Source organism: Leucopleurus acutus (assembly GCF_964270905.1).
Source record: "Leucopleurus acutus genome assembly, chromosome: 20".
Taxonomy (NCBI): domain Eukaryota; kingdom Metazoa; phylum Chordata; class Mammalia; order Artiodactyla; family Delphinidae; genus Leucopleurus; species Leucopleurus acutus.
The window spans coordinates 29,480,678-29,502,340 of record NC_139162.1 but is presented as its reverse complement, the minus strand read 5'-3'; the positions used below and the strand labels follow the sequence as shown (position 1 = coordinate 29,502,340).

At 49.3% G+C, this 21,663-nt stretch overlaps 1 protein-coding gene across 1 annotated transcript in view; it reads left to right on the top strand.

Moving 5' to 3' along the window:
* Window positions 1-299: 299 nt before the first annotated feature.
* IRX6 (iroquois homeobox 6) overlaps window positions 300-21,663 on the top strand; it is a gene marked incomplete at both ends in the record, with an annotated part of 124,623 nt that continues 103,259 nt past the window's right edge. Inside the window, 5 exons of the mRNA XM_082862989.1 lie at window positions 300-344; window positions 1,351-1,608; window positions 2,257-2,366; window positions 2,561-2,868; window positions 3,657-4,259. Of these exons, the coding sequence (XP_082719115.1) occupies window positions 300-344; window positions 1,351-1,608; window positions 2,257-2,366; window positions 2,561-2,868; window positions 3,657-4,259 (1,324 nt within the window). The remainder of the gene's footprint in view (window positions 345-1,350; window positions 1,609-2,256; window positions 2,367-2,560; window positions 2,869-3,656; window positions 4,260-21,663) is intronic.

Genomic DNA, 21,663 nt, shown 5'->3' with positions numbered 1-21,663 from the left:
CACCTTGCCTCGCCACCGCGCGCTTTTGGGAACCCGCATCCTCTCCCTTCCCCTGCCCATCCATGGGCCCTTCTGTCTTCCGGACCACGCGGGCCGGAGGGGAGCCTTCTGGAGCGCAGGGCTCGGCAGCCGGGCTGCCTTCGGCTCTGCCTCCAGTCGCGCCAAGCGGGCGGAGGACCCGGCGCTGGGCACCGGCAACCGTGTAAGGAACCGAGGCCGCGGACGGCTGGAGGCGCAGAACCGCGAGGCAGAGGCGGGAACTCGCAAGAGAAGAGGGAGGTGGGTCACGGACAGCCACCATGTCCTTCCCGCACTTTGGACACCCTTATGGCAGCGCTTCCCAGGTAAGAGCCGCCCCCTTGGGGGATGGGGGCGGGCTGGAAGGAGGGAGCGCCTAGCGCAGGAGCCCGCTCGTAAACGCCCCCCTCTCACACGAGTCCCCGGGGAAGTCAGAGAGCGGGCACCTGGGTAATGCACCACCGACCCCTCTGGCAGCCCCAATCCCTGGCTGAGAACGTTCAACTCCCCCAGCGTAAGCTGGAAAATCGTGGGACCCGAAACTTGGGCACTCTGGCCACGAGCTCCGTGAGGTGGGTGGGATCTCGGGAATCTTACAGAGAGGCCTCCTTATCGTACAGATATCCGAGGTGGCCAGGAGAGTCTCAGACTTCCAGTCCAGAGCCCTGTCCATCTCACTGTTTTTCTGGGCTTGTTCGTTTGTTGTCCTCTGTTCTTTTTCTCCCCTTTCCATGGGCAGGTCCAAGCGCTCTGCTTCTGGTTCCTTCGATTTTTCCAGACCTGGGTGGGTACTGTACAGTGACAGGGTTTCCCGGGGAAATTCTGGAGAGCCCTCCCCTGTTCAGTTTCTCCGCAGAGTGCCAGAGGACTAGTCCCACTTGACCTCTGCCCCGCTTTGTGATCTAGGATAAGCCTCCGACTCTCTCTAGCCCTCACTCCCCATCTATAAAATGGGAGCAGGAGTGAGACGTGGTCTCTAAGACTACCTTCAACTTCGGCCTTTGTAGGATCCTGTGACTCCGGGGAGGGAGGGCTCGCGAGGGAACTGGCCGAGGTTGGCTTCTGTGATTTGGGTTTTAGAACCTTCCCATGACCCGGAGCCCCTGGAACTCTGGAGTTTAGCAAAGGTTTAGGGGTATTTATAAAGGCAGTTTGGGTAAATTGCGTCTACGGACGATTCCTGTCCCAGTCCTCAGCAGAACGCTCAACACAGCACAAGGTGGCATTTAGCTTATATTGAATGAAGGAACGATCTGGCAGTTCCGCCGCTGGCTCCCGCCAGCCCGAGGCGCCGGTCTCTGACCTCCGGTGCCCCCTCTCTCGCCCCCGTAGTTTCTGGTGTCTGCAAGTTCCAACGCCACTTGCTGCGAATCCGCCCCGCGCTCGGTCCCAGATGTGGCCTCAGGCTCCACCCCGGCGGCCGCGCTCTGCTTCGCACCCTACGACAGTCGGCTGCTGGGCAGTGCGAGGCCCGAGCTGGGCGCGGCCTTGGGCATCTATGGAGCTCCCTACTCGGCCGCTGCAGCCGCCCAGAGCTACGCAGGCTACCTGCCCTACAGCCCGGAGCCGCCCACGCTGTACGGGGCGCTGGTGAGTAGCTGGGGTGGAGCCTGGGTCTGTGCGTCAAAACCTACCCTCCTGGGGGCAGGAGCGGCAGGGGCGAAATCCAGTGTGATGTCTCCATCGAGGAAGGACTCACAACTCCGAGGAAAGGAAAAGGTTAGGACTGTATATAAAGAAAAAAAAAATCTTTACAGTTTACAGGAGTCCGTCCTGTACCTCTATTCATTGCGTGAGGTAGGCAAGTCATCACTAGGCTCAGGGTACACATGAGGAAACTGAGGTGCAGAGGGGCCCGAATAACCGAGAAAGGGTCAGGGAATAGCTCTGGAAGGGGAGTAAAGAAAGTTCCCCAGCTGGTGGGAGGGGGGAGGGGCTGGGGGGACAAGTAGTAACAGTAATCTTAACAGCTAATATTAGACTATTGCTTATTCTGCACCAGGAACTCTGTCAAGCATTCTTCTTCAATAACCTCTAGGCATTCTTGTTATCCCATTTTACCAAGGGGAAACTGAGGCATAGAGGGGTTAAACAACTGTGCCCAAGATCACACAGCCAATGCGAGTGGTGGTACTGCAATTGGAACCAGACTTGACTCCAGAGTTCACACCCTCAGCAACTCCCCACCCCTCTTCCTCCCCAGATGTAGTTCTGAATTCTTCCTTCCTCCCCCACCAGAATCCACAGTATGAATTTAAGGAGGCTGCAGGGAACTTTACACCCGGCCTGGCGCAACCAGCAGCCTATTATCCCTACGAGCAGAGCCTGGGGCAGTACCAGTATGACCGGTAAGGCATGGGGCATTGGTGGCTGTCATCTCAAGTCCTTTCCCCCCTTCCTGGCCAAGGTAGGACCAATCCACAGAGCATGGGGGGCTGTGTGCTAGGATGGGGAGCAGAACCTCACTTCCAGGACGTAAACAGTCTCCTGACTGCAGCCCCAGGTTCCTCACCCCAGAACTGTGAGTCAAGTTCTCCCCCAGGTACGGATCGGTGGAGTTGGGTGGCGCTGGGCGCAGAAAGAACGCCACCCGGGAGACCACTAGCACACTCAAGGCCTGGCTCAACGAGCACCGCAAGAACCCCTACCCCACCAAGGGCGAGAAGATCATGCTGGCCATCATCACCAAGATGACCCTCACCCAGGTGTCCACCTGGTTCGCCAACGCGCGCCGGCGCCTCAAGAAGGAGAACAAGATGACTTGGGCGCCCAAGAACAAAGGCGGGGAGGAGAGGAAGGAGGAGGGTGGAGCAGAGGAATTGCTGGGCTGCCTAAATGGTGACACCAAAGGTACCGAATGTTCACTGCCCCAACCTGCGTGGGTTTCCAGCCATCAAGCAGTTTAATTGGCTTTTCACAACCACCCCGTGGGGTAGCTTTTAGGAAGGCACCCCCTTGCTTACCCTTGCATGTGCAACCCCTGCATGCCTCAGGGCCTTTGCCTGTGTGGTTCCCTCTGCCTGGAATTCCCTACAGAGCCGGCTTCTTCTCGACTTGAAAGTGCCTCCGAAAAGCCTTCCCTGGCCACCCACGCCAACTAGCTTCCCAAGTTATTCTCTATCACGTCAGCCTACTTTATGTGCCATACTTAGCCCCTCAGGGATGTCAACTCCCCTAGAAAGTGTCTTATCCACTGCTGTATTCTCTAAGTTCCTAATACCTAAATGCCTAAATGATGTCTGGAGTATAGTTGGTACTCAGTAAATGTTTTCTCAATTAAGTAATACACACCAGCCACCTGTGGGTGTTGGAATTGGGTAAAAACTTTCCCTTGCTTTTTTAAGGCTGAGGAACTGAGATCCAGGTCTTAGGCAGCGAAAAGTGGACATTTCCTTGGGGTATCGGAGGGGAGGAGTCTTCCAAAGGGTGGGGGCAGGTCTAGGGGCGGGAATTCTTTTCCTGCTGCGCAGCCGGCAGCCCAGGGGCAAATGTAGGAGGCGGTGTGGCCATCCTGGTGAATTACACCGAGAATGCCCTGAGTGCAGAGCGCGTTTGCTAAAAGCTTCTCAGGGATGGGCACTCCCGAGGATTTCCCTTGGGGCCAGGGGCTTTTCTCACTCGCTCCTGATTTCCCACAGACGTTTCAGCTAGCCAGGAGGCTCGGGGGCTGAGTGACCTGGAAGACCTGGAGGAAGAAGAGGAAGAGGAGGCGGATGAAGAGGAGGCAGTGGCCACAGCTACGGACAGGCTGGCTGAGCTCCATCAAGACACTCAGTCGCTGCCGGCGGCACAGTGTGCCACAACTCGAGAGGGCCGGCCGGAGCGCAAGGAGTGCAGTCTGGCGGCGCCCCGCTTCTCGTTCACTGAGACCCCCAGGTCGGGAGAAACCGACTTCCTGCGGGTCGAGCCAGGAGGCCCCACTTTGACCATGCACTACCCGCACAGCGAGAAACCGCGCATCTGGTCTCTGGCGCACACTGCAGCAGCCAGCGGCGTTGAAGGTGCACCCCCAAACCTGTCCAGGCCACGAAGTCCTGAGTGCCGTCTGATTCCTGGACAGCCTCCAGGCCCCGGCGCGCGACCCGCAGTCCCCAGAGACTCCGCGTGCGAAGAGTCTTCCCGAGTAGCCAAAGCCTTTGGAAACCCCTCGTTTGCCCAACAGGGCCTGCCTCTGGACTGTACGCCATGCCCGCGGCGGAGGGCGCCGGCAGTGCAGTGCCAGTACCAGTCAGGAGCAGAAGGTAGTGGGCCCCCAACGGCGCTGGGAGTGTCTGTCCAAAAGACACCTTCCCCCGACACATCCATCCATCCACCCCTCCCCCCGGGTGCCCAGCCGCTGCACACTCTTTCTGCCTCTCCAGCATGCCCAGGTTCAGACCTAGCGCAAGATTGTCTCACAGCACTCCTTGAAACAGAAGCTTAGAGATAAAAGTTCTAGTTACCAAATCTTAAAACCAAATAATAGTACTCAGCTCAGAATGAGACAGTAACTTGCCTAGAAAACCCTTAGAAAGTCATTGAAGAGATGGACAGCTAATATCTCTCCAACGTTCAGCCAGTGTGCCAGGTGGGCACCACCATGACCCTCTCCAGCACAGCCACCCTTGTCCCCTGCTTGCCCTTCAGAGGAAGCCAGCTGGCTCCTGCTGTTCCGGTGCCAAGACTTTGCCAGGGCTAGGCAGGTACCAGGGCTTTCCCGGAAGTCTGAGGGGAAGGGCCAGATACCTACAGTCGGTTCAAGGCCAGTGCTTAAGTTCAGCTTGCAGCCCTCTGTGCCGCCCACTAAATCCCTATGGGCGTCGCTCAGGTGCGTGCTGTCCCTGGAAAGCCCCGCGCCCCACACCAAAAGCTCACCCCCAAGCAGGGCAGGACTGCCAGTCAGTGTCTCCTGCCCCTGGCTGGTTCTCTGGCTGTGTTTGGTGGAAGGGAATCTCACCCCACAAAGGGACGTTCCCGAAGCATTTGGCAGCCTCCAGCAATTACTGTCAGATTCTGCTCTTTGAAGTAATTTCTCTCAGGATTAGCTACTGGCTTAGAAAATTGGGTTACACTGTTATTTGAATTTACACATAACGGGGTCCAAATGCTACCTCTGGCAAGCAAATTGCCCCTAGACCTTTGATTCCCTTTGGATAAGACACCACTGACCTCAGATTTCCTAGGAATCACCACCAAGTGGCCCTCCGGTTTTAATCAACCTTTCCTCTCTCAGCAGGTTAGCGCAATGGCTGCGATTTGCAGAAGAATCTTGGAAATAAGCCCTACTTTTTGGAACTCACCTCCACACTAAGAAGCTGAGAGACCTCCCCAGGGTCTGGGGCTCTCACTTTGCCTAAGAGACAGACACACAGAAACCCTCCTACCGGCCCTCCTCGCACGCAGAGCTGGGAGTGGCTGGCAGACGTGCATTTTGTCAGATCCCACGGAGGAGGCGGCAGGGCACCTTGGGGAAGGTCAAGGGGGAAGGCTTGGCGACTCTGCACCGTGCACGGACTCAGTATCCAAGTCTCCCTCCCCTCTGGATTCAGGGTCTGAAGCCACTCCCGCTCCTGCTCACTCCCATCACCCTCACTTTGTAACTTCAAGGCTGACTTGGCCCCTAAGGACCACGTGGGTCTTCTCCTCCTCCCCACTCCTTGTGTGCTTAAAAATAATCCAACCGAACCCAAGCTGTGTGGCCTCTTTGCGCCAGGGGAGCCTGATAAGGTCGGGGTGGAGGGGAGGATGAAATGTGGTTCTGGGGACAGGATGCAGATTTCAGTCCCTTTCAGAGCTGGGAGAGAAACTGACAAGGGAATGGTCAAGGCCACGGCGCCTGCGGCTTAGCCCACCGAACTGCGGCCCCAGCCAACACGCAGAGCCCGGCAGACGCCCGGCCGATTCCTGGGAGTTGGGGATGGGGGCGGCCACTGGGGGCGGGGAAGAGGCGGCGTGCAGCCGTCAGGATATTTGTGTGGAAGCTGCATTTCTTTCCGGGTTCGTACTTGGGCTTTAAGTTTGCTGGGAGGAGGGGCGATGGGGATCCTCTTGTCCGTCCCTGGGCGCACCGCTGGGACCCCCGCGCTCCTCCCCTCTGCCCCGGCGGCCAAGTGTGACAGCTTGCCGGGTCGAGGAGAGGCGAGAGGGGGCATTCTTTCCATTTAATCTAGTGCCAGCAAACACTTCCGGTACAGGCCAACCAATGGGAGCTGACGGGCGAGGAAGGGGGCTTTGCCCCCCTGGCTAGCAGCGTCTGGAGTAGGGCTGGGGAGTGCGGGGGCGGAGATGAGACATTTAAGGATGCCGCTGCCAGCCCTGAGTTCGTGTCCTCGACGCAGTGGCTTCGGCTTTAGCCAGCGAGTGCGTTCGCCGCTGCACACGGGGAGAGACGGAGGCGAGCCCGGGACAGCGCCCTAGTGGGGAGGTCCGGGCAGCTGATGCGGACGGGGAGGCGGGAGGGAGGGCAGCTGGGGTGTGCGCCTAGGGGCTGGATCCTCGGGAAGCTGTGTCTCCACTGCTGGGCTCCAGCCCGGCCGGAGGTGGCTGAGTGACAGCCTTCCAGACCAGCGCCCTGCCAGCTGACGGGCCGCTGAAGTCTGGGACGGGAAGGATCCGCATCCTTGGGAGGAGATTTTAAGAACCTTGAAGGCTGCAGAGAGGAAAAGAGGGGGTTAAAAAAAAACCGAAGGGAACAGGCCACCTCCCCCCACCCCACCCTGCCTTCTTTTCTATAGAATAGTCAGAGATAATGAATTACAAAAGCACAAACCCCTTCCTCAGATGAGGAAACTGAGGCCAGATGGGAGGGCAGGGACTGGCTCAAGGTGGTGAAGAGGGACCCAGCTCTCCATTGAGGGTTCAAGGCCCCTTTTAGCTCCTGCCCCTCTCCCTAGCTTCCTGTTGGGAAACCACCTCTCTGCTTTCGTTTTGCTTCTGGGCAACAGCTGCTCCTACCCCCAGCCTCCCCAGGGACACTCCAGTCGCCCTCACTGACCTGCGGCTTAGGGTCCGGGAAATTAAACTGCGAAAAGATAAACATTATTTCCAGTCGGCTTTGTGGGATTAACGCTTGTAATAAAGCGCATTAGCTAGAGGTTTCTTTCAAGGCGCTCTCGACCCCAGCCCCTCCTAGGGGGCCAGGTAAACCCCCTCGGGAGGCTGCTGAGGCTGCAGAAGCTTGTTCCTCGGGCCTCCAGTTGGGAGCGGGGCTCCCGCTAACCATTTAGTGGAGAGGAGAGGGGCCCTTAGCATCACATCGAGTCAGATTTCCAGATGGGAAAGTGAAGGCCAGAGAGAAGGGACCCACCTAAGCCCAACGTCATGTGGGCCTAGGATGCAGAGAGTGGAGGATGGTAGTGGGCGGAGGGTTTACCTGCACCCTGCCTCCAGCCATTCAGCCTTTATAGGACACTGAGCCTTGCGAAAGGAGGCCCAGCTATCAAGCAGGACCTCTAGAGGTGGTCTCTCTCTCTTGTCTAGGAGGTCCAGCCTCTCCCCCACCACAACCCCGAGCAGGAGCCTGCGGCCCAGGGTTGTTCCAAAGACCTTGGGCCTGGTTAGCTGGAGGCAGAGGCATGTCAGAAGGGCCAAAAAGAGTAGCTTCAAATCCCAGGAAACGGCTTGACCACCTCAATCCCATTACTCCCTTGCTATGTGGCCGTGGACAGCCCCCTTCCCCTCTCTTAGTTTCCCCAGCTGTCAGGTACAGAGATGATCTAGTTCTCCATCCTGGTTCTCAGTGTTCACTCCGGAGCTGATGGTGGGCTCCAGGAGCACAGGTGAAGGCCTGAGAATGGCGAGTCTGAGCCTGTGATTATCCCAGCCTCCGGCCCCCAGCGGCAATCTGTTCCCACCATCTCTGCCCCCACTGAGAGCCTCCTGCAAATCTCCCAATCTAATCTCCCAGAATCATATTTTGAATACTGTTTTGATTAAACACCAGAGCAAGGGGAGGGAGGATGCACCCTGCCGTCCTCAGCTGAGCCTGCTGGGGCCCGCAGACAGCTGGCCTGTGAGCCCTGCAGAGTGAGTGGCAGTCAAGGAGGCAAGGTGACTTTCTCAGGTTTGGAGAGACTGTAGGACTGGCCCTCCAAACTCCCTTGATGGCTCACATGCTCCTTCCCTCAGCTGGGGAGAACCATGAGGGGACTGGGTAGAGAGAAGAAGCTAAGGCAAGGGAGCCACAACACGTGTCTTCTTCCTTTATCGATTCCTTTCCTGCCAGGAGTCACGACATTGGCATTGGACTCACTAGATGATCTCTATGATCACTTTTGGCTCAAACATCCTATGACCCTGGTAATGATGATAAGAGCTTCTGGAGCCCTTACCACGTGCCAGACTCAATTCCATGTCCTTTCAATGCACGGACTCATTTATACGTCGCAAGGGTCCCAGGGACCATTATATTGTACTTACTAGTGTGTCCATCTACCGAATGAGGAGACAGAAGCTCAGAGAGGTAAGATAACTTGACGTCAGTTATCCAGTTAGCAAGTAAAGAAGTCAAACCCCAAGTAGGACTGGTTCTAAACCACTAAGCCCTACTGTTAATGCATTCTCTTATTTTAAAATTCTTTTATTCCATTATGAATAAGAGCCTATGTCTTTGATACTCTGTCTATGAGTCTATTGTCTCATGCCTCTGGAACTCCAGGTTGCCCTTCTTCCTTCTCAGGAATATCCAGTGGAAAAGGACTTCTGGTGCCTCCTGGACCTGCCCCCATATCCTGGCTGAGAGCATCCCCCCCCATCCCACTGCCCACATTTTCCCGGGACATGGCTGTCTGAGACACCCCTGGTCAGTGTTTGGCAAAATGTAGCCCATGGATCTCCACCATCAAAGTCAGCCCGTGACTAAAGAATCCCACTGGGAGGTTGCCTGGAAGATCTGCTTGTGTGACAAGCACCCTAGGAGGCCTCATGGGCCTCTAATCTGAGTAGCAGTGGCTGACCCTCAAGTGGTCAGACCCTAAACTCATCCTGAGACCTTAGGATGCCTGCTGTCGGCCAAGAATAAATCACATCCCGGTAACAGGCGCCAACAGTTCCTCCAGGATTTAATCTGGATTGGCATGCAATCGCCTCATCTGGTTCGGCTCCCCACGCCCCATCCTGAAGCTCAAAGATTTGTTGTTATTGGAGGGGGAGGAGGTGACCCAGGAGACGAACTTGCCTGTCCAAGCAGTCTGAAGACTAACTAGGATTCCAGGTTTGGAAGCATCTTTGGAGTCCCCTGCACTTCAGCATGTAAGAGAAGTCTGTGCCCAAACACAAGCATGCAGTCCAGAATCACTACATATTTGGGGAAAGCCAACACCAGGAAGGGAAGACTGTATCCTAAGCAAAAAAAAAAAAAAAAAGTGATGGAGGGAATGGGTCTCTCACTGTCTCCTGTTGCAGCCTTGGCTGCAATAGAAAGTTTTCTCTTTTTTGAACCAAAAAAATCTGAAATCAATTTCCTGAACCAACAAGTCTTACTCTTCTCCATGATTCCTTCTTCTTTGTCCTACCCTCTATGCCTCCTCTTCCCCTCGTCCTCTCAGTGGAACTTGCTTGGTCCTTCCTCTGAGATCAGGGTAAGAATGGAGTCCAACAGCTGTCTCCCAGTTATATGGTGGAGGACCCTCTCCGTTGGCATGATTTTCATTAAACACTAAGTGGGAGAGGGTGGAGAAATAGTGACCTGAGTCCTTGGGCAAGTCACCAAATGCCTCAGAGATTCAACTATCTCCTGGTAGGTGGGATCATGTTAAACCATGTAGCTCTTTCATAATTGCTCTAGCTGCCGTGGAGACGAAGATTTAGATCAGTGTTACTTGAATGGTGGTCAGTGGCAAAGCAACACCCCTAATTTTTGCCAAGAGTTGGAGAGATGTTAAAGACAAACTAGCACCAACGGAGGCTTCTCCTTTGTGAATAAGAGGATTGAAAGAAAGTTGAAGAGGGAACCATTTGTGTCACTCTGAGATTCAGCGTTATTTAATGCCATGACCAGCTCACATCACGGCTTGTACACATTCGACTGTTTGGTGAGTTAGTCTGTATGAATGTAAAGGGTGATTATTATTGAAGAGATCATCAGAGACTGAGGTCTTCCCTCATTGCCTGGGTCTGTCTCCAAATTCCAACTTGGCTTTATTTAAAGTCTTAGACAACCTGCCTTAGAACAGTAATGTCCACAAGGATAATGATGAGTCTAGAGTATTTGTTCTCAACCCTGGTGGTGCATCAGATCAGCCAGGGAGGTGTTTGCCTTTGTTTTGATTTTCCATACCAACCTCCAAGCTGTACCTCAGACCAATTAAATCCAATCTCTAGGGGTGGGCCCCAGCAGTATTTTTGAAGCTTCTAAGTGATTCCAATGTACAGCCAAGGTTGAGAACCAGTGAACTACAACTAGGCTGTTTCTCCTTCCAGCCCCACTATTTTCTAGAAGGGTGTTAGAGTAAGGGATGGGGCTTGGCAGACAAAGTCTAGAAGCCTGTGGTTTTTCCCTGGAGTCTATGGACTTCACATTTTCCCCAGGGTAAAATGAGATATGATAGTTACAGTTTATCACATCATTCACAAAGGAGCCCAAAGATGGATGTCATCCTGGACATCGAAGGCCAGTGTCAAGCCAGGGAGACCTCCTTGAGCCTTGCCCATCTCATATGCCAGCTGCCTGTACACAGAGTGGAAGACCCTAGGCACATGAGCCAAGTCATCCCCAGGACAGCTCAGAGGTGGCCCTGAGCTGGGTAAGAGCCCTTTGGAAGTGTTTCTTGGTGTTCCAGTTATGTATTGCAGAGGGAAAAATCACCCTCAAACTTAATGGCTCAAAACAGCAACAGTCATTAATTTTGCTCACAGATCTGCAATCTGGGCAGGGTTCAGTGGGAATGATTTGTTTCTGGTCCGTGAGGTATTAGAAGAGGTATCTTGAGGTGGAGGATCCACTTCCAAGGAGGATGTGGGGTTCCACCCCTGCAGAAGTTTCCATCCTTGCCATGGGCTGCTTGAGTTTCCTTACATCATGGCAGCCAGGTTTCGAGAGCAAGTGTTCCAAGAGGCCTGGGTGGAAGTCACAAGGTTTCTCATGACCCATCCTCAGAAGTCCCAGGATGTCACTTCCACTGTATTCCATTGGTTAAGCAAGTCACTAAGCTTGTTCAGAGACAGGAGAGGAATTCAACTCTACCATTTAATGGGAGGCATAGCATAGAGTTTGTAGCCATCTTTACCCAAATTGAGATCATAGCTGAAGGCCCAGTTCTGAATGCAGTTCCAGACTTTATTACTCTCCCATTCAACGTGTGGACTTGAGGTTCTGTCTTAGTCAGCTAGGGCTGCCGTAGCAAAATACCACAGACTGGGTGGCTTAAACAACAGACGTTTATGCTCTCACAGTTCTAGAGGCTGGAAAGTCTAAGATCAAGGTGCCAGCCAGTTTGGTTCCTAGTGAGAGCTTTCTTCTTGGCTCACAGATGGCAGTCTTCTCATGGTGTCCTCACATGGTGGAGAGAGAGAGCTCTGGTGTTTCTTCCTCTTCTTATAAGGGCACCAACCCTATTGGATCAGGGTCCTACCTTTATGACCTCATTTGACTTTTATCACCTCCACATGGGCGCTGTCTTCCAATACAGTCCCATTGGGGATTAGGGCTTCAACATAGGACTTCTGGAGGGCCATAATCATTTAGTTCATAACAGACCCTAACCCAGAACTCAAGATGGACAAGGTCAGTTAGGAAGTAGGTGACCAAGAAAAGGGTGCTGATTCTCTCGCCAATGGTCCAGGCCAGCCCCTAGCCACAGAGGTGCTGGCTGGGGCAGGCATCTAGCTGCCCATCATATCCCCCCATCAATGTCCTGCCCTGGGGACTTCCCTAGTGGTCCAGTGGTTAAAACTCTGTGCTCCCAATGCAGGGGGCCCGGGATCAATCCCTGGTTGGGGAAGTAGATCCCGCACGCCACAACTAAGATCCCACATGCCGGAATTAAGGCCCAGTGCTGCCAAATAAATATATATTTTTAAAATGTCCTGCCCTGGCAATGTGTCTGTAACCTCAATGTGGAAGAAGAACGCAGTGACATATATTCAAGAGCCATTGAGTGCCTGACACTGCATATGATTTCATAACACTCTGTAAACAAAGAAACTGAGTCTTAAGAAACAAAGTCCTTTTTCCAAGGTGCCCATCTGGAAAATGGCAGAGTTGGGGTTCCAATCCAAGTCTGTGTGACTCCAAAGCCCTTGCTGTCCTCCAAGGGAAGATAGAAGGAGGCTGAGTGCCTCCACTCTAAGATCATGCTGTAGAGCAAAGCAGTAAGAGCACAGCCTCTGAAACCAGACTACCAGGGTCTGAATCCCAGCTCTGCCATTTACTAGCTGTGCAACCTGAAGCAATTAGCATAACCTGTCTGGACCTCAGTTTCCTCATCTGTAAAATGGGAATGATAATAGTGCCTGTGCCTGCCTCACTGGACTGTTGTGAGGATTAAACGGTTAATATGTAAAGCATTAGAATTGTGTGCCCGGTCCATAGTATACATTATGTAAAATGTCAGCTGCAACTTCTTTGCCCACTACTGCACCAGCGGTCCCTGCCTCTCCAGTGAAGCCTGAAATCACTGTTGTGTCCCCACCTCCAGCAGTCCTGCCTGCCCTGCTTATTCTACCAAGTCGATGTCACAGTTCACACATGTCCCTCTTACCTGGAACAAAGACATGGGGTCACTCTCTCGGGTATCCATTTAGGGAGAAACCTCATGCAGCAGATTTTATGAATTGCTCACACTTCCCCTTATCAAGATTAATGGCACCATTGCCCACGGTCAGTCCTCCTGTGGTCTCAGCTAATGACTTCAACCCTCAACATGTTTCCTCTGCATTTGCTTCAGAAAATCGTTCTGAACAGCAAGACTGCTTTAATAGCCACTTGGTACTAATGATGCCTTTTAAGTGCATAAAGAGAATCTCTAAGCACCAAACGGGAGGCCCATTGACTGGTGACAACAGCTATTGACATTGACACGCGAGGCAAGGTCAGAACGATGCCGATCAAGGGACTGTCACTGGGCCTAACAGTGGGGATTTTTTTTTTATTACACTGGAAAGCTCTTTATTTTTTCCTCCTGTTCCTTAAACACACCCCACTAAATGGGGTGTGTAAATGGTGTGGTTACCCACTCTTTATGTCTGCCCTTCCCCTGTGGCCACCATGACACACTCAGCCAGTCAAGAGGTGGCGTGGCAGTGTGATGAAGAGCATAGGTATAGGAGGCAGGGAAAGCTGGATTCACATTCTGGCCCCGGAGCTTAGTACCTGGGGATGGTGAGCTACTGCCTTAATCTCTCTGAACCTCAGCTTCTTCGTCAGCAAAATGGGATAGAACTTGAGCTTAGCTCGTGGGGTGATGGCAAGGATGAACTCAGCTGAGAAATGTTAAGTGTATAGCTCGGGGGCTGACACACATGCTCAATAAATGTTGGTTATGACTGAAATAACTTGCTCCACTATAGTTGGGCTCCCTAGGGAAGTGACAAACTGCCTTAGCTTGCCATACATGTCCCTGCTATGATCATGATATAGACTGTAGTCCTGAGTATCTCATGTGTCACCCCACTGTGAGGTCCTAATTCTGTCGGCAAAGGGCCATACCCCAAAGATGGGATCTGGGCGTGTGATATCACCCTCGGACAGAAGCACTGTTTCACTACCACACTTTTCTCCTTCTTGGGAACTGACCCAAGAGAGTGTTCCTGTTCATTACCAGCTATTATCTCAACACCAAGATCCTACCTCCCAGGGCTTCAGGTCTAGTAGCTAGTGTCTGCCATGTTGCCTAGTCCTTGATCATTCAACTCATTACCTTCCAGGAGGACTCCAACCTTCCATTGCTGAAATGCATTGGTCCTTGGCCTCACTTTATGCTTAACTTTTTGTTGGTAGTGGTTGGTGTTTAGGTCCCATCTGTGGGGTGAGGGCAGAGCAGCGGGATGAGGCCACCCTCGGGGAGTGGTTTCCCAAGCACTGATGGGTAAACTTTCAAAGAGCGAGAAGAGAGGAGAGGGTTATCTACAAAGCAGAAATGGAGTCACAGATGTAGAAAACAAACTTGTGGTTACCAGGCGGTAAGAGGGGGTAGAGATAAATTGGGAGATTCGGACTGACATATACATACCACTATATATAAAACAGATAACTAATAAGAACTTACTGTATAGCACAGGGAACTCTACTCTGCACTCTGTAATGGCCTATATGGGAAAAGAATCTAAAAAAGAGTGGATGTACATATATGTATAACTGATTCACTTTGCTGTACACATGAAACTAGTGCAACATTGTAAATCAACTACACTCCAATAAAAATTTGATATAAAAGAGAGGGGGGAGTAGTACGTGGGGGAGAAGCAAAGACGGAGCCTGGATTGGTGGGGGGGGGGAGGAAGTGAAATGAGAACGTGCAGATGAATGGGAGAAGGATGGAGGGTGGAGGATGTCAGCTCAGAGACTTCAGAGAGTGAGGACCCAGGTATAGGGTGAAAAAACATGGGATGTTCAAGAAACGAAGTCCCGGGCTTCCCTGGTGGCGCGGTAGTTGAGAGTCCGCCTGCCGATGAAGGGGACGCGGGTTCGTGCCCCGGTCCGGGAAGATCCCACGTGCCGCGGAGCAGCTGGGCCCATGAGCCATGGCCGCTGAGCCTGCGCATCCGGAGCCTGTGCTCCGCAACGGGAGAGGCCACAACAGTGAGAGGCCCGCGTGCCGCAAAAAAAAAAAAAAAAGAAAAGAAACGAAGTCCCTCAATGCTGGGCATCCAGCCGACTTCCCTTAATGTGCAACACGCTGTGCGTTGAACGCATGCGGCAGAAGGGCCTGGGCTATTATTACATTCTATGCAAAACCAAACACTCCAACCTACATTCTAACTGAAGGAGAGATACTTCTAATGTGGGGTGAAGGCGGTAGCCCTTTGACGGTGGGCAAGGAGGCCACAGGCCCCGGCAAGGAGGCAGAAGCCCTGTCTGCAGTTCTTCCCACTCTCTCTTCACCTAACTCTCAGCTCCTGTTCAGCCCCATCCCTTCACTGTGACATTTGACATATGACACCCATGAGTTTCACTTGACCCCTTTGTTGGGTGCCATTAAATGGCCTGAAGTTAAAATGTTAATTATCATTAATCATTTTTTATGAAATGGCTTTGCCGAAGCCATAAATTCAGCAGAGAGAGGCTTCTTGTGTGGAGCTGACAGTTTATGGAATACTGACTGTCAGAGAAGGCACTCGAATATGTGAATGTTTCTAGAGGGGTAAGTTATAAGGAGAAAATTGAAAGTCTACAGGTGGCATGGAATGATACAAAGTGACTCGGGACAAAAAAGAAAAACACGAGATGGCGGGATGAGTCAGGGGATGGGGGCGAGGGACAGAAAGGAGTCAGTGTTGCCCACCTTGCTCCCTGCACCAAGCTCAGTGACCCATCAGAGGTAGATGCCCAAAAAACCAACCTGGAAAGGTGAATAAATGAGGAAGGAGAGAGGAAGGCCAGAAAAGGAAAAGAGGGACAAAGCAAGGGGAAAGGGAGGTTTACAGAGAGTTGGAGAGTAAATCAAAAGCATCTGAAAAGAAAAGAGCCCAGATTTCTGCCCTTGAGTTCAAGATCCTGGGAACCTCAGTATATATGCATCTGCTTATTGATTTTTGGCTAAAGTGTGATTTACCTGCCTCATTCCTGTTCAAGAGAAACCTGCCCATCGTTAGCAATACTGCATTGTGCACTTGAAAACCTTTTAGGAGGGTGGATCTCATGTTAAGTCTTCTTACCGCAAAACAAAAACAAACACACAGGGCTTCCCTGGTGGTGCAGTGGTTGAGAATCCACCTGCCAATGCAGGGGACACAGGCTCAAGCCCTGGTCTGGGAAGATCCCACATGCCGCAGAGGACCTAAGTCCGTGCACCACAACTACTGAGCCTGTGCTCTAGAGCCCATGAGCCACAAGCACTGAGCCTGTGTGCCGCAACTACTGAAGCCTGCGCTCCTAGAGCCCGTGCTCCGCAACAAGAGAAGCCACCGCGATGAGAAGATCACTCACCACAACTAGAGAAAGCCCGCGCAGCAATGAAGACCTAACGCAGCCAAAAATAAATAAATTAAATAAATAAATTTATTTAAAAATACACACACACACAAAAAGCGACACAAGGAAACTTTGGGAGGTGATGGACATATCTGTTACCTTGAATGTGGTCATGGTTTCCCCAGTGTATGCATCAGTCCAAACTCATCAAATTGTATAGATTAAATATATGTCACTTTGTGTATCAATTATACCACAATAAAGCTGTTAAAATCATCTTTTCATAAGTACAAACACGCAGAGAAAAAGACACTGAAAGATCACATGCCAGAATGAGAACAGTGGTTTTCTCTGGAAGATGAGATTATGGGTATTTTCACTTTTTTGGTTTTTACATTTTTATATCTCCAAATTTTCTGCAAGATTGTGCTTAATCATGAAAAATACATAATAAATCTGTGTGTGTGTGTGTGTGTGTGTGTGTGTGTGTACATACACAACTGTGAACAATAAGAGATGGATAGAAAGGATGGTTGTGCTCCCTGGGGCTGTCCTGTCGAGATGGGTGACAAGAGAGTACCCATTATTTTGGGTCCCTTACTTTTGTCTCAGGGAGTCTGCAAGAGCATGAACAGAGAGATTCTGCAGAGCCAGCTGGCAGGTTCCTGAACTGAGGGCCCTGCTGGGTGACCAGATGTTACAGTGGCCTAAAGGCACACTGGAATAATTCCTGATGAGGAAATTTGGAAGCAAGAACTCTTTCCCTGGGATCCACAGTTGGACTTTGGGGAGCTCTGAACCTCCCTCAAACCATCTGTAGAACTGTGTCCATGTGCAGTGTTCTGGGGAGAGGGCATCCTCATTTTTCATCAGATTCTTAGAGGCGCCAGTGATCTCCCAAAAGGACCTCTCTTCTAGACCAGGAAATGTCTATTATTAGTAGTAAAAATTAAAGGTGCACCCCAAATATAGGTGTGTTTGTTTGTAAATTACATGCATGTGTTTTATATACAGCCTAAGTATATATAATATATACAACCTAAGTATATATAAAATAGTCATTAAAAAATATAGAAAGTAAGATCATTTTAATATTTCCATCCCATATCCCAAAGGAGCATTTCCAACCCCCTGGATAGCACTTTTTGGAGAAAACCACTTCTAGAATTAACAAGGAGCTCCCCATCTCCCCATTCCCCAGCCTACTAACCCCCAAGGAGCAGGGGCCAAGTTCCATGATAAGAAGTAAAAATTCTGGGGTCAAATTTGACATTTATAAAACACTGAAAGTCTATGTGACACTTCACAGTATCATGAAGATAGAGATGTGCTTCCTCTTGACATAGTTTTTCTAGTATCTGCGGCTTCTTCACTGTAGTATTCACATCACCAAAGTTGCCCTGCTGTCTCAGCTTTAAATTCAAACAGCGGTGGTTTGACTTTTAGGGTTTAATGTAATCAGACTGATGGGGGTCACAGCATGGATGGTCATACAGAGTACATTTACCTCAACCCTACCCTGAAAGGACCATGGCTCTCACCTTTATGAGTACTCTATAGCACAGGGAACTATATTCAGTATCTTGCAATGACCTATAATGGAAGCAAATTGGGAAAAATATATATGTATGTATAACTGAATCACTTTGTGTACACCTGAAACTAGCACAATATTGTAAACCAACTATACTTCAATTAAACAAATATTTTTTTAAAAGGATGAGGGTTTCCACTACATGGAAATAGATGACTTTGATTCTTATTTTTAAAAGCGTGGCTTCATTAGGGTGATTGTATTCAATGCATCAAGATGCCCTTTTTTCCCCTGTGGAGAAATGAAACCAAGGGTAAAGTTTTTTGAGGCAGTCCCAACAGATTTCCAGGTGAGTACCTGTGACAGAGAATTAACTGTTTATCTTTGTCAACATACTGAATATTGAGAACTGTAATGCAACTGTGAAGACCATTTTATCACCAACCCCCCATCTCTAAAGAGTAAGAGCTAACTGGAATCCTCGTGCAGTAACAGGCATAAAAGCAAGGCTCTCAGCTGAGACTGAGGGGAAGTACCACTTTAGCAATTACACTTCCTTTACCTGTCAAAAGAAGGGATCTCTGCCCAAAGACTCAGTCCTTGGCAAGTTTGGGTAAAATTACAGAAATGGAATCTAAACTGAGGGCTTGGGTGAAAAACACGTTGTGTTTTCCATCCCACATTATCCCTGTGTCCATTTAATGCTTTATATTTCACAATGTATTTTCACATATGTTTTGTCATTGACCCTCACAAGTGGTTACCCGAGTGGAGATTATTATCTCCTTTCTACAGTTAGCAGAAGTGAAGTTAAGGAGGTTCACATAGCTAGTATCTTAGACCGGATTCCCCCTGGAAGCTAATTCAAAAGCAAGGCTTGAATACAAGTGGTTTCTTTGGAAGATGGTCTCAGAAAATACGAGTGCGAGTGTCGAGAAGCAAGACAGAGAAGGCAAAGAAGCAAATTCGGAGTGCACGGACAAACAAGTTACCTCTGTGGGCAACGGGAGCTCAATCCCACTGGAAGCCACTGGGAACTGATATGACATATGTAGAAATCGAGTCCAAAACAGACGGAAATATAAACACAGCCTTACCAACAAACAGTAAAGAGCTGGTTATTTAAGGACTATAAGGGCAAGCCTTGGAATGAGAGGGGACATGGCAGACAGAAGAGGGAGTCCTGGGTTTGAGTTGAAGCTTCACCAGTGTAAAGGGAAAACTCAACTTCCCACCTGTGTGGGAAAAACCCAGTTCTTTCTTACTGTGTATTTGTTTCCTGTGTGTCCCCTTTACTCTCACACTAATGTCACATTCACACAGACACTTCACTTCTGACACTTCTGGTCACCAATATGTTTTTCCTCCACAACAAGCGATTCTCTGCAACACCAGCTGGGTATCCTACAACTTAACTCACTTCTGAACCCCTCCTACCTGAAGATAGCATTAGATCCCACAGGTTAAGGACTCAGTCCCACATGATTGTCCCCCATGCACACACTTCAAATGCCAGTTGCAAGCCCAGGCTGTCTGTCACCTGTGCTTCTGACCAACTGGCTTTAGATTGGAGGGTCCGATGACCCCCTCCTTGGGTTCGATTATAGAGCAGCTCACAGAACTCAGAGAAACACTTATGTTTACCAGTTTACTGAAGGATATGATAAAGGATACAGATGAGCATCCAGATGGAAGAGATGTGCAGGACAACAAGGCATGTGGGAAGGGACACGGAGCTTCCATGCCCTGTCCAGGCTCACCACTCTCCTAGCACCTCCCCATGCTCACCAATCCAGAAACTCTCCAAACCCCATATTTGGGAGATTTTATGGAGGCTTCATCACGTAGGCATGACCAATCATTAACTCTGTTTGCATCCCTCCTCCCCTCTCTGAGAATGGGGACAGAGGGCTGTGTGGCTGAAAATTCTAAACTTCTAATTGTGACTTGGTCTTTCCAGTGACCAGCCCTCATCAAGGAGCCCACCTGAGTCGCTTCATTGGCACAAAATACACTCCTATCACCCAGGAAATCACAAGGGTTTCAGGAGCTCTGTGTCAGGATCCGGGGGCAGAGACCAATAGATACTTTCTATTACCTCACAGCCAAGCACAGATGCTGGGCCTTTGCCCCATCTAAGCCCAAGTCGTCCCCTCGGTAAATGAAAGGGCTATTAGGACTACCTCTAATACTCTAGGATTCTAATAATGCCCCGTATATCTTCATTTTTCAGATTAGATTTTTATATATCTGTTTTTTCAAAACTGAGCACATATGTAATTAGAAGTTGCAACCAAAGGTATGTTTGGTTTGCATATCACTTCTAAATCTTTATTCCAAATATTAGTTGGGAAAAGGTTCCAAAGACAAAAAAAAAAAAAAAAAATCAACCATGCCAGAAAATGGCGTCGATTTATTTTAAAGTCTTCAGGCACTACAAAGCAAGTAGCATGTTAATATGACATTTACAAATCACCCCCAACCACTCTCTAATTAACTTATTGTGTGCCTTCTCTAAACCAACATACACAGAATTAGAGGAGAAACACTTATTTATTCTGTTGCTAAGGAACCAATGTAATTTGCATAGCAAAAAAAATCATTAGTATATTTAAGCTGAAATTCTATCTATTTATCACAGCCAGATTTAAAACATGAGATCAAAGTGTCAGCATTATTTTTTTCTGCATTCTTAAGGAAGCAGCCCAAAGCAGCAGTGTGGTTGTACTTAACACATAATATTAGCAAGAAGTTCTGTAGCACTTTCTGTTACTTATTTCTCCACAGTCAGCCATAGGCACTAGTACGAGGAAGGTCAGAATTATACAGTGTAGGTGGATCAGGGGCTTCATCTGATATTACACATCGCACAGCTCTACATACACCTGGATTCCAGGTGAGTTCAAGTTGGCCGATTCCTTTTTTAGGCTCTTGATAAAGATAACTATTTTTTCCTCACTTTTCCAAACTTACTCCTTCATTTATATTTCTCTGGGCGTGGTGGAAAGAGCATTGGATTTAGAATCAGAAAACCTGGGTTTGAGTCTTAGGACATTGCCCCTGTGTCAGCTGGGTGACGATGGGCAGATGTCATCACTTCTCTGAGTCTCAGACTTTTCACCTGTAAAGAGGGATTCCCAGAATTGTTATGAGGAATAAAAGAGAAAATGAGTCAGGAAGGACTTTTCAAAGAAGGAGGTGATTATTTTTCACCAGTTTTGTTGAGGTACAACTTTTTAAAATTGTGATATTTAAAGTGTACAATATGATGATTTAATATATGTATACCTTGTAAAAGGACCTCTGCCATTGAGTTAATTACATGCATCAAGGAGGTGATTATTAATTAAACATTCACTGAGATTTTTGGGAGCAACTTGTCATAAGGGTATCAAAATACATACAGAAAAGCAATCTTATAAGATAGCCAGGAAAATTCTGAAAATAAAAAATATTGAGAGGAACTAACACTACTGTATATTAAAACATACTATGAAGCTGCAGTAATTAAAACAGTATGATCCTGCTGCAGAGCTAGGGAGGCAGATCAGTGAATTAAAAGAATTCAAGCTAAATACATATGGGGATCTTACACATAATAAAAGTGTCATTTTAAATTGATGGAGAAAGCAATTATACTCCAATAAAGATGTTAAAAAATAATAATAAAAAAATAAATTGATGGAGAAACTGGCTTATTCAATAAATGGTGCTGAGAAAACTGGCTAAATATTTGGGAAAAAATGAAATTAATCATTAATGCACTTTACAACTATTACAGATGTCTCAAATATTTAGATATAAAATGTGAAGCCATGAAAGAACCGAAAGTGAGGCCAAATAATTGTGTTTTAATAAAAGGGCAGAAGAAGGCTGTTCCATATATGGCATACCACTCAGAAACTATTATGTTAAAGATTGATATATTTGACTACCTAAAAATATTTTGTGTGGCTAAAAAAAAGAATTAGAAGACAAACTGCAAAAATATAAAGAAAAGGGCAAAAACCATAAACATTTCATGTTTTTTAAAGAAATACTAATGGGTAATAAAAATATGACT